Source organism: Hirundo rustica, chromosome 3 (assembly GCF_015227805.2).
Source record: "Hirundo rustica isolate bHirRus1 chromosome 3, bHirRus1.pri.v3, whole genome shotgun sequence".
Classification (NCBI taxonomy): Eukaryota; Metazoa; Chordata; class Aves; order Passeriformes; family Hirundinidae; genus Hirundo; species Hirundo rustica.
In genome coordinates, this window is record NC_053452.1 from 26,936,831 (window position 1) to 26,958,509 (window position 21,679).

Genomic DNA, 21,679 nt, shown 5'->3' on the forward strand with positions numbered 1-21,679 from the left:
TGTTTTTACAGTAATACCTTATGGTCATAGTGCCAGGAGCAATTCCTACAATAGTTTTGCTCTCTTTGGCAGAGCAAGAGCAGCTTTGTCCAGGGATTTTTCTACCTCTAGGTGCTGATTACACATCAACACTGGCTTCACAGATCTACTGAGATATCTGTATATCTGTAAGTGTTCTGTTGAACTGAAATTGATGAAAGAAATGCACTTAGACAGGCATCAGCATGATCTGCATTGTACAACACTACATAATTAAGTTTCTTTCTGGATTTTAATTAGCAAGACCATGGTTTCCATAGGAGGTTAGCAAATTCCTGATAATACGCATGTAGAAACCTGGAAGTAATTAAAAACAGACAAAAATAGCCATATAAAGGCTTCTGGAACTGAATGATTATGCAAGCTAAATTTAGAAAAACATTCTTATTTAAAGAATGAGCATTACTTAGGGTCAGTGGAAGGACACATCAGCCTTCTTTGGGTAAGGAAGAAGGAACAGTTAAAATGAAATCTGAGTTAATCATTATGAAGGAGGCTGCTTTCCTGGCTTTGATCAAACAGGTAACTGAAATATTTTAGTCAGGTTTTTCTGTCTCCACTCTCTCAAGATACAAAGCGGCTCCTCAGCTACAGAAGAAAGCTGTAATTGCTGTCCTGGATTTTGGGTCACTTCTCTGATTTAGGACACTTCAGACTTGTTGGGTTCACCTACATCCTATGCCCCTTTCATACTCAGGGTCATCGTGCTGTTTACTGCACCCTTTAAATCCTACTTTCTAGTCCAAGCCCAGCATTTTTTGACTTGATTTTTGATAATCTTATTTGAAATAATCCAGTCCCTGTTTGTTACAGTGTCTTAAGTTGTGTGTCCCTTGTAACTATGAAGAATCCCAGAATGGGTCAGGTTGGAAGGGACCAACCAATCTCCCTGCTCAAGCAGGGTCATACCAGAGCACATAGCACAGGACTCTTGAATATTTCCAGTGTGGGATTCTCCACACCCTCTCTGGACAATCCTTTCCCGTGCTTGGTCATTGCACAGTGAAGAAGTTCTTCCTCGTGTGCAGGTGGGACTTCCTGTGCATCAGTTTGTGCCCATTGCTTCGTGTCCTATCACTCTGCACCACCGAGCAGAGCCAGCTCCATCCTCTGACACCTCCCTTCAGACACTGACAGACACTGACGAGGTTTCCCTCTCAGTCGTGTCTCCTCGAGGCTGAACAGCCCCAGCTCCCTCAGCCTTTCCTCCTAAGAGAGATGCTCCAGCCCCTCACCCTCGCCCTCCGCTGGACAATAAAATAATTACACAATTATTTTTACAAGATGACTACACTTACTGTGTGTTACACAGCCGTTCCCAGGGAGTGGGAACGACTCGGGCCTCGTTTCACTCCCCCCGCTAGTAACGAAGCTCACTGAGGGACCATGAATTTATCAGGAGCCAGTGCTTAAGGCCGAGGTAAAATAAGACCCGGTGGTGTTGTTTGCTTATCCCTGGCTTCCTCCACGGCTGGAGTATTCTGTCCTCATCCCCCGAGGGCCCTCACACTCACACTCGCACCGGGACCGAGGCACGGGAACCCCGGCGCCGGAGGCAGCCGCAGGCGGCACACATAAGAGCCGGGGCGGGACGCTCGCTGGCACCGCCACACGGCCCCTCCTCTGTGGGGCGGGCTGGGCCCAGCGCGGGGCGGGGCCTCCCATCCCTCCCCCCCGGGGAACTACAGCTCCCGGCGTGCCCCGCGCCGTTCCCATGGCCACGGGCAGCCGGGCCCGCGCCCCGCGCAGCGATGCCCAAGGCCAGGTACCGGGAGTCCTGCCCGCGCTGGAGACGGGGATCGCTCCCGCTGCCCTGGGGGAAGGACAGCTTGGAGAGGGAGGGAGGGAGGGAGGGGACGGAGGGTTTAAAACGGGCGGTTCCGGCCTCTACCCCTAAAGCGAGCGGGGCCGAGGGCATGTGGGGCACGCTTGGCCCTTGTCCGTTGCTTCCGTACGGGATCTCGCATAAACGGGGTCTGCAGGAGGCCGCGGGTGGACCTGATCGCGGCGAGCCCGCGCTGCCCGAGCAGCTCCCGGCACACCGAGCCCACGGCCGGAGCTCTCCCGAGCCCTCCGAGCCGTGCCCGGCTCCAGAGGCTGCCCGGCTCCCCAGGCTCCCGCGGAAAGGAAAGCCTGGCACGCCACACAACCTTCCAAAGGTGTCTCGGTGCCGCAATGGGCTGCCCGGGGAAGAGGTGGAGTGACCGTCCCTGGAGGTGTTAAGGAAAGCCTGGACGCGGCACTCGCTCTGGTGGGTGTTCGGTCACAGGTCGGACTAGATGATCTCAGGGGTCTTTTCCAACCTAATTGATTGTGTGATTCCGTGATTAAATGTACTCCAAGCAAAGCCTCCCCTGCACAGCCTGTACGTGCTCCCTATGTGCCACCAGCGGCTGCTGGGCTTATTGAGGAGCCTCACTTGAGCTGGTTTGGTTAGAAGCACTTCGACAGAGAACAGGTGATGTGAAATAATAACAACAATCTACACGATAATAACCTTCATTTAGGTGTTTTCAGGAATTAGGGCCTAAGGTGTGTGTTTTCTCTAATTATTCTCTTCTTGTTTCCTTCCAACTAGTGATACTTTATGGGATCTTGCTATAGCTGAAGTGGAGAAGAGAGAAAATCCTGATGATAATGATGTCAAGCCAGGGGAAGTTTGGGAAAAATCAATATTATTTATGGGAAACAAAAACGGGGTAATCTAAATACTGTACAATTCTACACTTTTCAAACATAATTTGTGTCAGGGAAAACATCCCATATTTTCAGATATTAAGGTTCACTTAATTTTAAAGACATAATATCTCATGGTCTCATTCTGCAGAGGTGTAATTGATCACTAATGTCTGTTTTAAGTACAGTGTTCCTATTACTATGTTTGCCATGTCTATTACTTTATACTTAAAATAATAGTGTGACTTGATTCTGATTGAAAATTGGACTTAAGTTTCCACTATAAGGCTGCAAACAGTTACTCGCATTTGCAGTTTTCTGGTACTTTATTATTAGAATGTTAAATGAATTTGGCTTAGTGATACAACTTTATTCTTTAAATAGTTAGAGTTCCTGTTTGTTTTCAATTTCCAGGGGAAGACCACTATCATACTGAGATGCCTTGAGAGGTATGTGTTAAATATTTTAAAACAGTTTTCAGCTGTAGATTAAAAACCAGTCATACTGTATGATAATTCATAATATATGTATGCAGGTGTATTCTGTGACTGGTTGATCATTAAGAATGAACTTATTTCCCTTCATTATAACCTCTCAGGTGACCCTGTCAGTCCTTCTCCAGTGTTAGCTGAAATGACTCATTTTTTTGGGCTGGTGCTTCTGCCTCTCCTGTCTTCAGAACCTGACACCTCCCGTCTAAAAGTGTCCTCCCCATACTGATGTCTCTAAGCCAAATTCTGAGCTGACTGAGAAATACAATTTAGTAACTGTAAAATTACCTTCCTTTCTTTAGAGGATCTTGACAAAATTCAGTTACTTTTCCTAATTTAGGGAAGAGTCTCCAAAGCCAACGTTAGCCTTGGAATATACTTTTGGAAGAAGGGCAAGGAGACACAATACAGTGAGTAGAATGTCTAATTTACCATATCTTTATATATATATATATACACATATATACACACACCTAAAAATAACATAAAGAAACTCTTTTGCAGCCTAAAGATGTAGCTCATTTTTGGGAACTAGGTGGTGGAACCTCATTAGTGGAACTCATTCAAATACCAATCACTAGCCACAACATAAGGTAAGTGTAAATATTACAATTCCAGAGTTAATTTGAGCTTTTCTTCAAACATTGGTAATCTCATGACCTTTTTTTTTTTTTTGAGGTGAAAAGCCCTTTCAAAGTGTAAGATTTATCTTAGTGTTTTGCTAAGAGTCGCTGTAATACCACGATGCTTTGCTTTTCTCTTCCTTTTCATGCTTCTCTCCTAAATAAACAAGTTATAAGTCATCTCAACAAAACATGGATGAAGTAGGCTGGCCTTAAGTAGATAGAACAAGAAATACAGAAGAAGAGAAGGCATAATATCTTTATGCTCAATGAAGAGCAAATTAACAGACTTGGGGATATATGAAAAGTAAAATCTTGCTTCCTACTTCTGTGTGCACACAATAGATGCTCCTTCTGTGACAGATATTTTAAGGTGAAAAACAAAGCAAAAAAAAATCTCTGGATTTTTGGGAAATGACCTTTTAATGAGAAAGTAATTTCCCAACAGAGAGATGACGTTTCCAGGAGCAACTAGAGCTACTGAAATTATTTGACAGCAAAAGGAAACAGAAATTTTGATCAAATTAAGAGAATGTAGTGAGAAAAACCCATTAAAGGAATGGATAGCCTAAGAAGAAATGCATGAAAAGTTGCATGAAGAAATGACAAGGTGATAGGGGGTGTTTTTTATGGTTTTTTTTTGGTTAGGGAAGATGGGAGTTGAAAAGGGAGAAAAGAATCAGAAGGTAAGTTTTGTATTATGATGTATTGCTTTATTTCATTGGTATTGAGCTTTAATTTCTGTGAGGAAGAAAAAGGAGGAATATCATTTTTACCAGGTACATTTACTCCTGTTTTGACTACTGAGATAATGCCATTATTTGCTGAGGGACTTAAGAGGGAATAGAAATAAAACACTTATGGCATGTGAAGCTCTTTGTCTCTAGAAGAGCTTGGGAGAGAAAAAATGAAGTATAATTTTTCAGCCCTTGACTAAATTAAATTAATTGAGCTCTACCTCCATCAGACTTTTCTTCCTATTGATAAGGGATTTTCTAATGTGGAGAATCTTAAGATGCTTTGCTGGAATAGCAGTGTTCTGTAAGAACAATTCACTTCTGTTCAGAAGGCAATATTTTAACATGCCAGTAAAAATTCTACCATTTCAACAAATGTAAGTGCATTTTGCTGGTTTTCTCATCATTGTAGTCAAGCAATTTGCTTATTTAAAAGTTCCATAAACTATATTTAGTTTCATCAAGAGACTTTTCACCAGATTTTTCTTCCCCACAGTATTTTTAAATGAAATTGAACACTCAGCTGCTTTGTAGCTTTTGTAATACCCCTCTAGTCTGGAATCCCCTTTTTCAAGTCAGGCTGGAATAGGATAGAATGATGGCATCTATTCAGATTACTGCATTTGCAATGATCTTTACAAGTTGCACTTAAATGCAGCTGGTATTTTGGGAGGCAGGGTATTAGAAAGAGGGGACTCAGATGTAAAACATTTCTCATCAACAAGCCACCTTTAGAAGCCTGGTAGTAGCTAAGGATGTTTTATCTTTCGGAAGATTTTCTGCACCCATTCAAGGTTCCAAACAGTCCATGACATGGAATATTCTCCTTAACCAGGTCATCTTCATTTCATATTAGAAAAGAATAATGAAAGTAGGGACCTTTCCCAGGTATGCAGGGAATACAGGTAATAGTTAGAAAAGATCCTAGCCATTGGCTAACATTGCTTGGTCTAGAATTGTAGACTTAGGAGACTGCAGGGATACATAACAGCAGAAATCCTCAAGTCACATAGGAAGGAGCTACAGGACGGAGGGTATCTGCATACTTTACTGTTTGAAGACAGTCCCCCAAAACAACGCTTGATTGAAAGTCGCCAAAATAATAGTTTCTGAACAAGAGACAAGGGAAAGATTTCTTCAGAGTGCAGAATATCCCTAAAAGCCATCTTGCTTTGCTGTCACATTTAATTCTACCTTAGCAGTTAGATGTTCCCATTTACACTCCAGGTGTGGTTTTGTATGAAAATGCTGACTGCATCATGCGCTGAGTATGGGACCAAATAATGCCTCTTTAATAGGTCATTTGCTGTAGTTCTGGTATTGGATCTCTCCAAACCTCATGAACTCTGGACTACTATGGAGAACCTTCTGCAGGTCACCAGGAACCACGTGAACAAAATTTTAACCAAACTAGAAAAGAAAACCCCTGAAGTAGCTGCTGAAATTAAACAGAGAATGTGGAATCATCTGCAGAGGGATCACCCTGTAAGTTACTTCTAATATTTTCTCCGGATGTCACAGGCCTTTATACAGTTAAAGATAATGCTTTTGAAAATCATAAACAACTCTTTTAGATTTTTATGCATGACTGAAAATCCATTTGATGTAGATGAACCTGTTCACTGGAAAATTATAGCAATTTAATAAAAATTCAATAAGAGCAGAAACAAGGAAAGAAGGTTTCTTATATCTTTTTGTTAGATATCTAATGTGATTGTTATGGCATGTTACACCAATCAAAAGAAATAGTTTTAGAGTAGCAGTTTGCTTTTTTCCCCCCTCATCTTTTTAAAATGAAGATGAAAACTAGAATGTACAAAAGTCATCTAGCAAGAGACTAGCTGAAGGTACAAATTTAAGCAAAGAATATAGTTATAACAGCCATCAACATGACTATATACTTTGCATTTATTTAAATGTCTATCACAAACTCAATGCCTTTTGATAATCTGACAACTAATTAAATTATAAAGTTTCAGAAATGTTAACATCAGTCCTTTAAACATAGTTGCTAACTAAATCTCTGGAAAAGCTAAACTAGATTATGCGCAATAGAAATGAAAAGTCATTGTGCATTAAACCTCTGCAAATGTTGTGTGTATATAATGCACAAATAAGCATTCAACAATTCAAAGACCTGGCATGTAAATCTACTTGCTGTAACTTCTATAAAATGCTTCAATACAGCAAGTGCTCGTAGAGCTCCGAAATTTAAAAGTAACTTGAAATATATGAGAAAGCAACATATGCAGCACTCCGCAGATTTAGAGTATACCGGGTTTATTTTGGTTGTTACTTTTAGAGAAGGGAATTCACAAAAAGCTAACACCTACATGCACACCTGGCAATAAACTATGACCACGGTGTCTAGTTTCATATAGGAGTTTACGTATCAGAAAATTGCAAGCTTATTGCAATAAAGAAAAATAATAATGCTATTAATTGTTAAGAAAACTTGTTATTATTGCACTGTAGGAAACACAATTATACCTTCTGAACTAAAATTTCTGTTTAGATTCCATTATCAAAGACATAAATAATGCAAATATTGTATTACTGCTTGGTTCTATTCTAGCTTTCATCTTTGTTCAAAGAAAATGTATCAATTTATTAGAAGAAAATACTATCTTTTATAGTCAAATTAAATTACACTTTATGGAGATCTTTATGTGCCTTTTAATGGCTAAACATATTTTTATCATAAACAGGAATCAATGAAAGACTTATATTTTTAAGGATGAAGATACATTTCATTGGCCTGGCTAAAGAATTATTTGCTATGATGATAAAACATATCACCTGCAGACCTTGTTTAAAAAGGCTGGATGCATTCAACATACTCCATAGTCAAAAATAAATTCCACAGTCAAAACATGAATAGGGTTCAATGAGCTAGTTTTAAGGTTTCTGATGTTATCCCAAATTTTCCTCTTAGTTATGAAATGAAAACTATTTTTTTCAGTTTTATATTCTATACACTCATTTTTAAGTTGTGATAGTTTTGCTCAAAGCTTTTGCTTTGACAGTGCATGAGTGAAGCCATTATTTCTCCTCTCCAAGTAGAGGATTTTCAGGGTGTGCACCTCCTGTCAACATTTTGTCATTTAACATGTCTGTGAAATACCTGGGTTTAGAAGGGAGCAGCTGGATCAACCTCTGCTACAACACATCTTTCTGGCACTGCTGCAGCCATAGCAGCTTGAATAAATAATTGCTTGAACACACGAGGGGATTATCTCATTTCATATGGACTACAGCAAGCCCTTCCAGATCACTTGAGAATTCTTGTAATACACTTACTAAATTTTTTATTCCATGTTAGCTATTTAGCACTTAAGTCTGTAGTATCAGACTTGTTTTCCTCCACTGATCAGTATTCACATTTTCAAGTTTGTTGGATAGTGTTTCCTCTTTGTGCTGATATCAAGCATTGGAAATTCACATTAAATATTGTTTAAGTAAGTGTTCTGACTGCTCAGAGGGATTATTTCCTGGCCATTAGGAAGAAAATGGGAAAACGGTAGAATACAGATATTGCAATAAAGTTGATTCCTTTACCTTAATGTTTGGAAAACCGTGTCTTCTGTGAATTAATTTTAACCCCTTTCAGTTGCTTTAATAGTTGAAATATTCTACAGTTTGTTTACAGAGCTTACCTGTCCTATATCTTTTTAACAGGACTGTGCATTAATCGACCCTTTTCCAATACCCTTGGTGATAATTGGAAGCAAATACGATATTTTTCATGTAAGTAATACTTAAGCACATTTTTAATAATTAAATTATTCTCAGTAAATATTCTATATACTAAAATTTCACTAATATAATAGTAATCTTTTGAACTAAAGTGTGGACAGCCTGTCTTCTACCACCAAAAAAAAAAACCCCAAAACCTTTCCATCCAACAACATTAAGGAAGGCCTACTGTCATTCCTTCACAAACCACCCCCAAACTGATGATTTTTGAGGTGTACTTGGAAAATGTTGAGACAAAAGTTGCTGCAGACCAAAAAGGGGAGCAAGAAAACACCATGTGAATGATTTCCTTTTATAAGGAGAGAAATCCAGCTCCACGTGCCCCCTGTGACAGCAGCTGTAAGTTTATGGCAATGAAAGAGGGTTGTACCTCGAGTCAAGCTGATCAGATATTTTCAGTAGTTGTGGCAACTTCAGTCTAGTACTTACTTTAAAGTACTTCCTAAGTTTCTAGAGACAAGTGAGTAATTGCATCCTTTATGGCACAGGGGAAAGAAATGTCGTAGTACTGCTGGATTCTCTCCCAGGACACAAAAACCCAAACGAACACATACTCACTGCACTTGGTCATGAGAAACTAGGGATGGTATGTTTGATTTTTAGCAGTTGTGCTGGCAGCCTGTGCTTCTCTGGACGGCTACACAGTGCACTTGATACCTGGCTAACTCCCTGAGTTACTGAATTCTTTATTAATAAGGGACTTGCCTCCTCTCGTCTCAAAGCTTTATGCTGAGCTACGACCTTCAATGACTCTCATGCAATAATGACAAAATGCCAGCCTGATTCCTTTGGGGGTCTGTGGATTGACTCCTGCAGGTGTCACTGGGACCAAATTTTCACCCATTTTATCCAGGGAAGGCCACCTGTATGATCTTAGATTAAACAGACATGGAGGAAAAGGTATTTTGATGCACCTTTCAAATCTTGCAGGTATTAGAATTTAGACAGCATATACCCAAAGATTTACTTATATATTTTCTAAAAAAATCCCTATTCTTCTAGTAAGGCAGCATTTCTACTGATAAAAATTTAAAACAGTATCAAACAAATAAATTGAAAATTAAATGTGCATTCTCAATTAAAAAACTTTTCCTGGACTAATATATTGCCTGAATTAGGCTCCATCTGTAAAAAAGAAACAAAGAGAAATTGTGACATTTCTTTTCAGAGTAGGCTGTTACTGATTCTGTCTTAAGATATAATTAAGCTGACAGCTGAAAGCCTTATATGCTGTAGCTTAAGTGTATTGCAGTTTATATGAAAAAAAATAAAAGTTCTAACTGTAGTTTGGGTTTTGTTTCTTATGTCTATATTCCACTATCAACTTTTTCAGGAGTTTGACTCTGAAATGAGGAAAATAATTAGCAAGACACTTCGATTTGTTTCGCATTATTATGGAGCATCATTAGTGGTATGTATACTCACTTTCCGTTTAAGGATAGAGAAGATGAACAATATTTCTGCTACAAAACAATATTTTTTAAAATAGTACTGTAAAACTAGAGAAAGTGGGATTTCATTGGCTTTACAGTAGCTTTCTTCATGAGGCTATCTTTTGAACAAGCCACTGTACTGGCAGGAGATGGATGGACATGCCTTGTGAACAAATACACAAGGTCCCAGTATCAACAAAAACTAAATTAAAACAGTTACCTGCTACTGTTAACTTAGTTCCTGCACTGAGTTTACTGCATCTTGGGCAATTTTTTTTTTTTTTTCCGTACAAGAAAGAAGAATGGGAAGAAATGGGCCTTAGACTGAATTAGAGAACTGGCCCTTTTGGTAGAAGCATGAACTTACATTAAGTGATCCAGCTTTCATAGGCTTGAAATTGAGGGCTCATTTTCACAGTAGTTTATGTATACCAGATTACTACACTTAGTGTGTTGAAGAAGGACAGGAGCTTCCTTACAGAAGTGGGTAGAAAGATGCCAACATGAGGACAATGAAGTATTTCTTTCAGTTTGGCAGATCATCCTCTGAGTAAAGACAGAAACATGCATGCTGAGATTCACAGTGCAAAAACGCTGCCTCTTGGGCTCACTGTGCATCAGAAGATGGGTGTAACTGTATCAACCACCATTTATGCAATAAATAATATTTAATAGTAGCTTAGTGATTATCGAAACAACCTATGTTTACTTTGAATACTTATGATCTCGGCATGTCCTTTTACATGCACGTAAAGCTTTTTCACTCTGACGCATGAATTTGTCTTCTGTTAACTGAGAGTACAACTGTCTTGGTCGGTTTTGGTTTTTTTTGTATTTTAGTATTATTGTAAGTAAAAATTAAAAATAGAATATAAAACTCTTTGTCTGCTAAATCCTGATTGTCATTGAAATGAGAGGGAGAAACTTAATTTCCCACAGCAGTGATGTGACTTCTTTCTCAAAGACATGAATCTGTTAGATACAAAAGCCCTTAGACACGGAGAAGCATGTTGTTCGAGAATATATTCTGAGAGCTGCTTTCTGAAAAATCTGTACCTTCTGCCACTTGGAAGCTGTTTTTATGACAATTATATAGTTACTCATTACACTTCTAAATGTTTAAGGTATTCTGGATAATTTTTAATGTAATTTAAAATCGTAGTTCCTTAGTCTTGGGCAAAAGATTTGTGTCTCGTAATGTGCATATTTCAAAAGTTTTGAATCAGTATTACAAAAAATATTCCTTAATCTTTATTTATGCTACTTTTTAGTCTTTCTTGATCTATATATTCAGTAACAAACATATTCATGTTTCTGAATGGGAATGTGAGATTTTTCTTCCAGTCAATTCAGTGAACATGTACCAAATTTGTTTGGGTCAGGAATTAATTAGCAAGGCTCCATCCTCTCTGTAGATGGCAAAATGCAATATATTTATGATGGAAGTTCATTATGTGAATTTTGTTTTCTGATTCATTTAGTTTACCAGTAAATCTGAGGCTCTCCTGCTGAAAGCCCGTGCTCTCATTAATCACTTGGCATTTGGCTATGATAAAAGGTAATTTTTATTCTTCAACTATTAAATGTCTTGCTCAGAGCCTAAAAAATATTTTAATCATAAAAACTTTTTTTTTCTTAAATGTTATTTCTGAAAGATTTTTGTTCATGGACTTGGACTTCTGTGACTCAGCTGCCTATCTCTGCTAAGGACTGTGATAACTCCATAATTTTGATCCTCAAACCAATGAATGAAAAATGTGGTTACCACTGGAGTGGAGTACTATTTTTGTATTTATATACAAACCCCAGTAAGACACTAGTCTTGGCCAGAATAATGTTTTTTGTTGATTGCTAAATGCTCACTTGATACATTTTCTCTTTTTTCTGTTTAGCAAGTCTGTATCAGTGGATCCCAGCAAACCTCTCTTTATACCAGCAGGCCTGGATTCCATGAGCCAAATAGGTTAGAACATTTCCTGTTCATTGTTGCTTAATTGTTTTGAAAACAAGAAAAACATTTTAAGCAAACATACAGCATCAGTATCAGTTTTAACAGATTATTGAAGGAAATAGCTTATAGATTTTAAAATCATGATTCATTGTATTACTGAGAATTATTTGTGCAGGTTTGTTAGGTAGTTTCGTAAAGTTTCTGGACTATGTAAAATAGTAAAGTACCAATAAGCTTAGATCTGAAAGAAAACAAAATATACAAAACCTCTCAGCCCATTTCATGGTAGGAGATCAATGTTTTTTTCAAACTTGTTGCAGCTTGTCAGTGTAGAAGGTAAAATTCTAAATTAGATGGATCATTATGCATCTGTGATTTATGTTGTTATGACAACACATTTGTCTTATGTGTGCTGTGATCCTCAGGACCACCACCTGCCTCCGACAGTGATCTTGGAAAGATGCGTGCCAACACGCCTTTGGAACTATGGAAAAAAGTATTTGAGAAAGCATTTCCTCCCAAGGTAGGGATATATATGCCATGCACACTGCTGCTTTTTCTCACAAAATAGCACCAATATCCCTGCTCCTTTTTGTCTTTCAAGTCCACGGACTGGAATTTCAGTCTCACTTAGTAGCTGTCTTTAATACATTTTTAAGTATTAGTTTAAGTATTAAGTTAATACATACAATTATTAGTTATATAAGTTAGTACATACAATTAAGTATTGTATGTAGTAGTGCTTCTGCGTCTTCAGTCACCTTCCTAAATTTAGAAATTATGAAAGATGCTGTTCTCAGTATAAAATGCCCCTGCATGATAAAGACTAAACTTCTCAGAAATTATACAGAAGTGTTATTTTTCATGTTAGTTTTCCTCATAGCCTTTAAAAACACGATAAACAAATGTTTCCTCCTGCACCCACCCCTCCAAGTACCCCCTGAAACAGCTGAAGAAATAAATACACTTCTCATCTTGCAAGCTCCATCGCTGTTCATCAGTGTATCAGTCTAAGTAAAGATTTAAACATTTGCCAAATAGATTCACGGTCTCCTGTTTTGGTTCCATAGCAGGTTTTAAACTTCAGAGTTATTTTTATGCATTGCAAACTTCTTTTTCCATTGCCTCACCTAAGAAGTAGAATTCCATTATTTTATTCCATCACTGATATTATTGCCTTCTTGCTAATTTCTGTTTGATATGATTAAGGAGAAATGTGCAGGACAACATTTAAAAAACCCCTCCTCATAGTTTTTTCTTATATTATTGTATTTCCTTCTCTGGAATTCAAGTTATAGTTCGCTCAAGGTTAGGAAATGAGAATTCTGATATTTGGCAAAGATAGCAATCAGTTTCTCAGCTACTGAGGTAATGCTCCTGATAACCAGAACTGAATTCCAGGCATGAGTACCCAATGGTTTAGCAAGGGCAACCCCAACTGTGCCCTAACGTCGTGGACCAGAAACAGTATTTTCATTTTGATGCTCAAGAATAATAACCAACCACCAGAGAAGAATATTTTTTGCCCTTTAGAATCTAGCTGCACTCCTACTTTTTCTTCATTTTACTGATAGAAGAGCATTTCTTTTTAACTAACCTGTGTCCTGTAACACAAAATTGTTCCACAAATGCAAGCTTTTACTATATTTGTAATAAAACATAGCGTGGCTTTTTCGTATTAAATAAGATAAATTCTATCATTTGGGGTTTTGTCTTTTTTTCCTTTTAGAGTTTCTGTGATTTACAAGATACCAAGGACCCTGCACAGGATAGTCAGTATGCTGAGTATGAAGTTGATGTCATGAGAGCTCAGAAAAACCAGGTGTGTTCTCCAAATGCTGTTCACAGTCAGGTATTCCAGAACCACCAGCACTGCTGAACTAATAGCAGATACTCATACCTCCCCTTTTTGCCCTTAAATAATTTCAGCTTTAGATTTCAGTTTAGTAGTTGGTTATGAGTTTTTTTTCCCATTAAGATATTAAGCCAGTAGATCATTGTTAGATCTCAAAGTTTTGGCTCTGAGTTTCTTTAGAAATTAATAATTCAAATTTTCCCTTAAACTGTTCTTAAACTCACTAAAATAAACTTTGAAGCTTTCTTGACAATAATTTCCTCATTTCTTCACCCTGTACTCTCATTTGAGTGTTGGCTAACAGAAAGTGTAGAAAGCAATATCAAGGTCCGTGGTGGGGACTCCTTACTGCTCTCTTTCTCCTTCAAAACTTAATTTAACTGGAAAGATACTGAGATGATAACATTTCTAACTTGAGTTTGCAGGCTATGGACATTTTATCTTAAACAGTGAATGGAATTGTTCCACAGAGTGATGATATGTGGCTTAACCCCTGAATTCCAGGAAAGACCTTTAGTGGGGAAAGAGTCTTCTATTTTTTCTTATTAATTCTGAAGTGTTTCTGCCTTTCTCTAGATTAGTGGGGAATTAATTTTTATGGAAAAATTCTGTGGCAAACTAGATGAAGGTTAAAGGATTGCCTTACAGCTATCAGCAAATAACATCAGCTGAGTAGCAGTACTGTATATTACATCAGTATCATAGGTATGGGTCTGTTAAAATCAAACCAAGATTTATCCAAAGAATAAAACAATTTCAAAAATCCCCCACAGCCTTTGAACTTGCACATTACCTGCAATATCCTGTTAATGTGGGTATCAGTTCTGAATTTCTGTCTCATCAAGAGCAGTCTTAGAAATCATTGAAATTTGTAAAGCGTGCTGCTTTTGGAATTTATAATACAAACATACTCAGTATAGCCACATATCTGGAAACAACTATATAGTGCACTAGATTTGTTATTTTTAAATAATAATGTGTTGCAAAAGAAGATACTGGTACGTATTGATTAAATCATACAGGAAATTATTTTCTGTTTTTAAACAAAAGAGACAGGCTTTTAGAATCTTAATCTGTTCAAGGGCATTGCAAACCATTATAGCTTCTTTTTATTGGACTACTACAAGTAATTTGAGCATTAAAGAGAAAATTACTTTTGTTATCTGCAGTTATTTCCTAAATTTCTATCAGGAAGTTTAATTTTTACAAGATTATTTGCACATTATTAAAATGTTTTATGCTAGGAAATTGAAATGCACCAATCTAGAAATAGACATCTAAAAGAAAAGAACTCTCTAGTTGCAGTGTTTCTTAAAGTGTCCTTCTGTTTTCCTGTTCAATGGAAAGCAGCACAAAAAGCGTATTTTTAAAGCAATTTTTTAAATTAATCATGAGTCTGACATTATAGAGTGTCATGGTATCTGCTGCTTGGGAGGACTAGTATATTAAGATGGTCAATATGCAACATGTTGCTAATGAAATCATGGGACCTAATGCAAAATTGAAAAGTATCATGTGATGATAGTGAATGTTTTCATGTTATCATTTTTCTCGGTTACTTTCGGTTAATTAATGTTACTTTGGACTCCAGGTGATCGCCTGTTTACTTATTTATCTCAAAGATAAGCTTTAAAAGAAAAACAAACACAAAACCAGCAAGGGAAGCAAAACACAGCCCCTGTCAGTGCATCTGATAGAAGAACCAGCAATACTTGACTGACTCAGTCTTGGTCAGGACTGCTCAATACTACTGTAACAGATTTAGAGATAACTGTGGCAATACAAAGTTTAAGTAAATAATTTCCAACTTTGGAGTTTTGATTGAAGGAATTGCCTGCATTCCTGGCAGAGTAAAAGACTGAATTTTAATTCTTAAGTATAAAATAAGAAAACAGTTAAAAAAAAAAATCAAAGTCCCTGGCAGACTCCAAGGTACTGTCAGCATTTATCCGAGGTGCTGACTGGCTGTAGAAGTTTAGAGTCCAGCTCATCGGCATTCTGACGTAAGTTTTCTTTCAGACCAGGTTATTTTGCCTCCTTAATTCTTTCAGAGTTAACTATGAGATGTACCACTTTCTTTCTAAACATTTTTGCTCTGGAAAGCTTCCTGAGGCTGTCTTTTCCTCACTGTGCCTTTCTTCAAGATGGAGCACAGCTCTCTTTCTCAACTATGTCTTTTCAGAATTCTTTTCCTAGTCCTTGCCTCACAGACATGCATAGCACAGATTTATATCAAATAGTGCTGTTGGAATTGTTCACTGCTTTTCATTCCCTGTAGTTAAACTCTGAGAGAGAATACAGCACCAGGGACCCTTTTGAAATTTGTATTTCTAATGTAATTCTTAACTAGCAGATTTTCTCCAGGAATTACTGGAATATTGTGTTTTCTGCAAGACTTTCAAGATTAAAAAAAATACTCATTCTGCATAGTTATTAGGCCTTAAATGTCTAGGTTTTGGTTAATTCTTCATACATAACCCACATGGCAAACTTGGCATCCTCTATTCCTTCTCTGTTAACTTTTTGGCTTTTGATGTTTCAGGTCACCTTAATTTGGGTTTTGGTACACACGTAACTTGAATTAGAGTGAGATCTTTTAAAATAATATTTCTGATTGGAGCTACATATACACACCTGCATCTGTGAACACGTATGGGGAGCATGAAAAGTCTTGTTCATCAGTTCCTTCTAAATGTTTGTGGCAGTGAGAGCCTGGCACATGGGAATGTCTGTTCTCTTTCCTTTAGGTTTGCTCTCTGCCACATATATAAGTACTCTAAGGTGTCTTTTTGAAGGTTTTGCTTTGTTTCCTCTTATGCCTTCACTGCTAATACTCAAAATAGGTTCTTGAACCTTTTGATCTGGACATTTGACTGCAGCTTCAGTCATTGATGCAACAGATAAAGCTCAGCCTTGAGCTCAAAGAACTGGAGAGCCTCCAGCTCAGGTGCTTCAGAAGTCATGCAGTGCCAAAGTTCACAGTGACTGGTCCTTGTTACTCAGAGCTATTCCTTCAGGGATTGGTCCAGTTCTAGCTGAAGCCTCATGCCATGAAGTAAAGTCAGAAAAGTAGATGCCTCGTGCCATTTGGTGTCAGCTAACAAGTCATGGAAGCTGATCTTAACAGACAGAGATGTAAGAGCTAAGACTTTAAGTTATAAACACAAGAAGATTCTACATCTCACGAGGAACAATAGTTGCATTTCCCTAAAATTACAGCAACCTAATCAACCATGGCACACCAAACCAAATGTCTCCTCCATGCCAGATCTGCAGCTGATATGGGGACGGGATTGGCCAACAGACTGAGAGCCATATTTTTTCAGCATACTTTGCTAACATGAACACATTGCTGAACTTCAGGAGACCATTTCAGTCTCATTCCATAAAACAGGAGATTTCATACCATGCCCTTGATCACACCAGTGTTACTGGGCAGAGAAATATAATAGGCCCCTACCCTTAACTGCATAACAGAGCAGTACCACCTTTCATTTTCTCCACAGGAGGACATGTGCTAGTCTTCATAAGAGAAAAATTATTTAGGCTATTTACTCAGCTGCCAAGAACAAGCTTTCTTGGCAGTTTTCACATGAAAGCATGCAAATGGGTAAAAAGTATTTAATTTTTAAACCAAAGTAAAGAGCGTTATTAGAGCACTGTTATTAAATTTTCTACTAAAGTTTGTGTGCTTAAGACTTTTAATTAGTGTTTCAGTACTTGGTTGCTTCCACCATATTCCAGATTGAGGGCACTTCCAGTAAGAAACTGCATGAAAAGAAGCCATATCAGTCATGCAGAACAGAGGAAATGCAACAATTAAGGCTTTTCCTACAATCTTAATTTTTCCCTCTTGTTTGTAGACATTGTACTATTGTCTTTAATTACATGATCATATACTATTTTGCTGATGTCTCAATTCAATTGTTCAGTATTTCTTTTCATCATCCTTATTCTTTATGTACCTTATTTTTCAACCTGCCATTCAGACACTTCAATGAACACAAAAGTATTAATTTTTTTTTATCTGAGCGTGTGTGGTAATGTTATCTTATCTGAGTGCCTCACAAACATCAGTTAAGTCTTTCTTCCCAATCTCTATGAGATTAGGTGTGATCTTCCCCATTTGACAGATGAAGAATTTACAAAACACAGAAGTACAGAAGCATTAAGGTTTAAAAAAAAAAAAAATTAAGCCCACTTTATGCCAATGTTGAGACATCTGTGATAAGCTGCTAGCACTAATTACGTTTAAAGCACTGAGAGCACATTGAAACTGCAATTATTTTTTTCTTTCTATATCTGATCTCAGTCCCCTGTACTTGCACCCACAAAATAAGCATAGCATAATGCTAGCATGAAGGTTTTGGTGTACTTTGAGATATATTCTTTTGTATGATCTTCTTTCACTTTGGAGAGATAATCTCTTAGCTGACTGTATCATCAGTCTATTCCAGAATTCTGCTCATGTTTGCAGTATAGAACTTAATGAGCAGCAAGGAGCCCTTTATCAAGAGGGTCTCTGGAGTAATCTTCAAGTAGTGTTTGAAAGAATTTTGCATTACATTTCTGACTTAAGGAGATGTATTTTACTTTCTATTTTGCATAGAAACTAGGTAAGTGTACTTTGGTGACAACATTTTCCCTCCTGAATCACTGATATTTATTAAAATAGTCTTTTTTCCTAAATATCCTCCCATTTAATCAATTTTTCTTTCTTTTTTTTTTTTCCATTTCTCATTGTTTAAATGTTAGTCTTACCTAGATACACATCTATAATAAATACTTACAGTTTTGTTCTGTATGTAGTGGAGTAGCTATACAGCTTTAAGATATGCTGTGGTTTGACACGTTTGTTCGCATGTTTGTATTGTTTTGAATTGTCTTTACACTTAACTGCCTTCTAGGCTAGCTAAACCTACAGCAAAATTAATTCTTCTAAATTATCTGCCTCTTTCTTGAAGGAGATTAATCAGATGATAAATCTGCAAGGGTAATTATTTAGCCAACACCTGTAGACATGACCTCCAGCCAGTACTGTCATTATATGTAAAACCTGACTATCTAATTTTACCCCATTCCTGAAGCCTTTGAGAAAGTTTTTAAATGAAATTACTTAGCATAAAGCAGGTTCCATGTGCTCCTTAAAATACCACAGTATTCTTTCTACTCCTAACTGCTGGCAAGTTTCCAACAGTTCAGTATGTTCCAAGATCATAATTACTTTATATTAATAATGAGGGAATGAAAAATACTGAATAAAGACCAGCTTAGAGATAGAACAGTTTGATAGTACTGGAGTTGTAGCTAATAATGCAACTTACTGGCTTTAGCCTAGACACAATATGTTCTGTGTCAGTCACCCATGGAGTTGCATAACCCTACCAGCAGACTCCTACAAGCATCAGGAACAATGTGCACTGACTAAAAATCTTCTCCCTGCTCATACAGCTGGGGAGCTTTCTGAAAACTTTGCACCTCTGACAAAGCTGCTGAAGTTAATTCCTTAGAGAAAATTCCATTTGTTTCCATACAATCTTAAAATGATTGTTTTGTTGTTCTGTCCTTTAATTTCTTCTTTTTCCCTGTGTGCTCTAGACTGATAGTTAATACTTCTGTTAAGTTCACCAGGTGTGAATGTTGTTATTTTTGTCATGCTGCTGATACTTGCATGCCTACAGCAAAACCTCTCTTACCCTCTGAAGTCCATTCTATTAAAACCAAAATAAATTGTAAATCACACGTCCACTTTTGAAGGTCTTTGCTACATTTATCCTAAGCACTGGTTTATGTCCACCTCTTTGCTGATCTAAGTAAGATATTGTGAGATTTTTATCTTGAAAGCGGTACAGGGTTAGGTCTAACAGTACCTCATTAGAGCATCATCTTCCTGTAAATCTGCTGGAAGCCTTACTCTGAAATAAATGAAAAGCCATCGTAATGCTTCCTAAATTTTTTTTTTCTGAAAAAAATCTTTAGAAATTACTCCTGACAGTACACACCCCTACAAAAAATTCATCAGAGGAAACTTTATAATGGTGCTAGAACCTTCTATTACAGGCTTCGGTGCTCCCAGTTGAATGAGATGAGGTCATTTGTCTGCCTTGATAGCACTCTACTGATCTAAAGTACAGGAAAATGTAGCTCCCTACATGACAGCAAATGTGGCAAAATTCTTACCACTTTTAGGATAATTTTGTTAAATATAAAAATATAGTACATTTTTTCTACAGTGAAAATGTTTGTACATACATACATTTGCCAAATAAATACGTGAAGTTTCTGGATACTTTTAGTAATGAGAAAATTAGCTTAATATGTATTTATGTTTCTTTTTTAGGAACTTGAGCAATACAAAAGAAATGCTTCTAAATCCTGGAAAGAAATGGATTTTGACTCTGATTGATGAACTGCTCTGTCTTCAGTTTAACACCATTTACAAAATTATTTTTATCGTTTTTACATTACGTTAGCAATTTCATCTGATGCAGTTGAAAATATCTAATACCAACCTACAAAGTTAGAATTTATTAAGCATCCCTGATGTTATTTTTCATAAAAGGAGCTGTTTATTCACTCAGTCCAAATTTGTTTATCTTGGCAAAGAGTTTTTTTAAAAAGTGGGGAGAAAGGAATTCTAGATTGCTCTCAAATGGGTTTGTTTATGGAGACTGGAATTTGTCAGTTCTATCTATTTTATAAGTTACAACCCATTATTTAATTTACTTTTGAATACTTCTAGCCTAAGCATATATTTAAATATAAACAAGTTTTCACACCCAAAGTATGAAATTATGTAGTGTGCTAGGCATCTTTTTGTCATTCAAAGCCAAAGCCTAAGAAATACTTGCATAATTGTTTGATATATTTGAATAAATAAATAAAACTAAAACTGGCAGAATAAAGTGGAGTTAAAACCATCTTTGACCTGAATTCAGAAGTGTGCTTTCTCTCTGTCACAGGACTTATTTCTTGCAATGTATGATGTCACTCAGAGTTTGGAAGATGGATGTTTCTGTCATATATTGAAATGCCAGGAAGTCAGTCTAATTAATTTGACAGATACTTGGTTAGTGCTGAGAATATTATTGATTCACATTCTGCCTAACTAGGAATGGGTTTTTGTCCATGCACACCTCACTAGTGCGAGATGCACTGGGTGCTCTGAGAATACAGATTCTTTTTATTTTTTATTTAATTTAATCTAATCTGACAATCCAGATTAAAGGCAGAGGTGTCTCCTGAGAGCTCAGACTTGTCAGAGAGTGAATGTCTGAACAATGGCAAACCAGATCAACCCTACATGCTCATAAATATGGTCGAGACACACTAATCTTGTACCTTTCCAGCTATTTAAAGCTATTTGTTATTTTGAACATATTCCTTCACCAGATGTTTTTCTGGTAACAGCATTTGTATCTCAGAATATTTCACATAAAGATATTAGAAAAATACTCTTAAGTGGAAATACTGTATTACCTTGAGGATTGGATTTACAATTCTTTGTTATGAACTGCCTCACCTCAAAACCATCAAATAAAACTGGTTATATAATTACAGAAATTTAAGATAAAAATATACTTATCTCCTTGGAGAAATCTATTTTTCTGCAAAAACTAGTTTCTTCACAGAACATGAAAATAAGATACAAAATTTAGGAATTCTGTCTGTAATGTTTTCAATTTTGAAAGGCCCATGAGAATAATTTCCAAAGATGAAAATGGCATTGCTTCCAACAAACAACATTTATACTTTTTCCCTAGTTAAACTGACATTTTATTAAATAAACCAAAACGTTATTAAACAAACGTATTTTTTCCTTGTAATTCATAAACTGCTTCCAAACCAAGATTAGAACTTGACAGAGAAAAGCAAGAATTTATATAAATAACCTGTCTTTAGTGATTTACCATCATTTACAAGGCAAAAATGAGTTGGGTAGCTTTGATAGTGCTTCAAGATCCTATACTCATCAGTTTTATAGTGTGTATGAGATTAGAATGGAGTGATTTCTTGATTCTGTCTTTACATGTATTTAGGTTGTTTCCTTTCTACAGATTCCTCCAATGGTACCAAAACAAGGCATAAGACTGAAAATACAATTCTAGAAATGAGATT

At 36.9% G+C, this 21,679-nt stretch overlaps 1 protein-coding gene across 2 annotated transcripts; it reads left to right on the forward strand.

Moving 5' to 3' along the window:
* Positions 1-1,721: 1,721 nt before the first annotated feature.
* Positions 1,722-20,456, forward strand: DYNC2LI1 (dynein cytoplasmic 2 light intermediate chain 1). 2 transcript variants are annotated; one of them, XM_040058907.1, is made up of 13 exons: positions 1,722-1,804; positions 2,618-2,738; positions 3,130-3,164; positions 3,547-3,616; positions 3,711-3,799; positions 5,865-6,051; positions 8,245-8,313; positions 9,656-9,733; positions 11,237-11,313; positions 11,648-11,718; positions 12,132-12,229; positions 13,436-13,528; positions 19,902-20,456. In XM_040058907.1, exons 1-13 carry the CDS (start codon positions 1,791-1,793, stop codon positions 19,965-19,967), a joined length of 1,068 nt encoding a protein of 355 aa, XP_039914841.1. In that variant the 5' UTR covers positions 1,722-1,790; the 3' UTR covers positions 19,968-20,456. The 2 variants fall into 2 exon arrangements, with proteins under 2 accessions (XP_039914841.1, XP_039914842.1); XM_040058908.2 differs by lacking the exon at positions 1,722-1,804 and adding an exon at positions 2,110-2,290.
* The last annotated feature ends 1,223 nt before the right edge of the window (positions 20,457-21,679 follow it).

Excerpts from the sequence above, each read along its gene's own strand:
- DYNC2LI1 (XM_040058907.1), top strand. Across the intron at positions 6,052-8,244 it reads ATCTGCAGAGGGATCACCCT|GACTGTGCATTAATCGACCC; the intron begins GTAAGTTACTTC and ends TCTTTTTAACAG. Across the intron at positions 8,314-9,655 it reads GCAAATACGATATTTTTCAT|GAGTTTGACTCTGAAATGAG; the intron begins GTAAGTAATACT and ends CAACTTTTTCAG.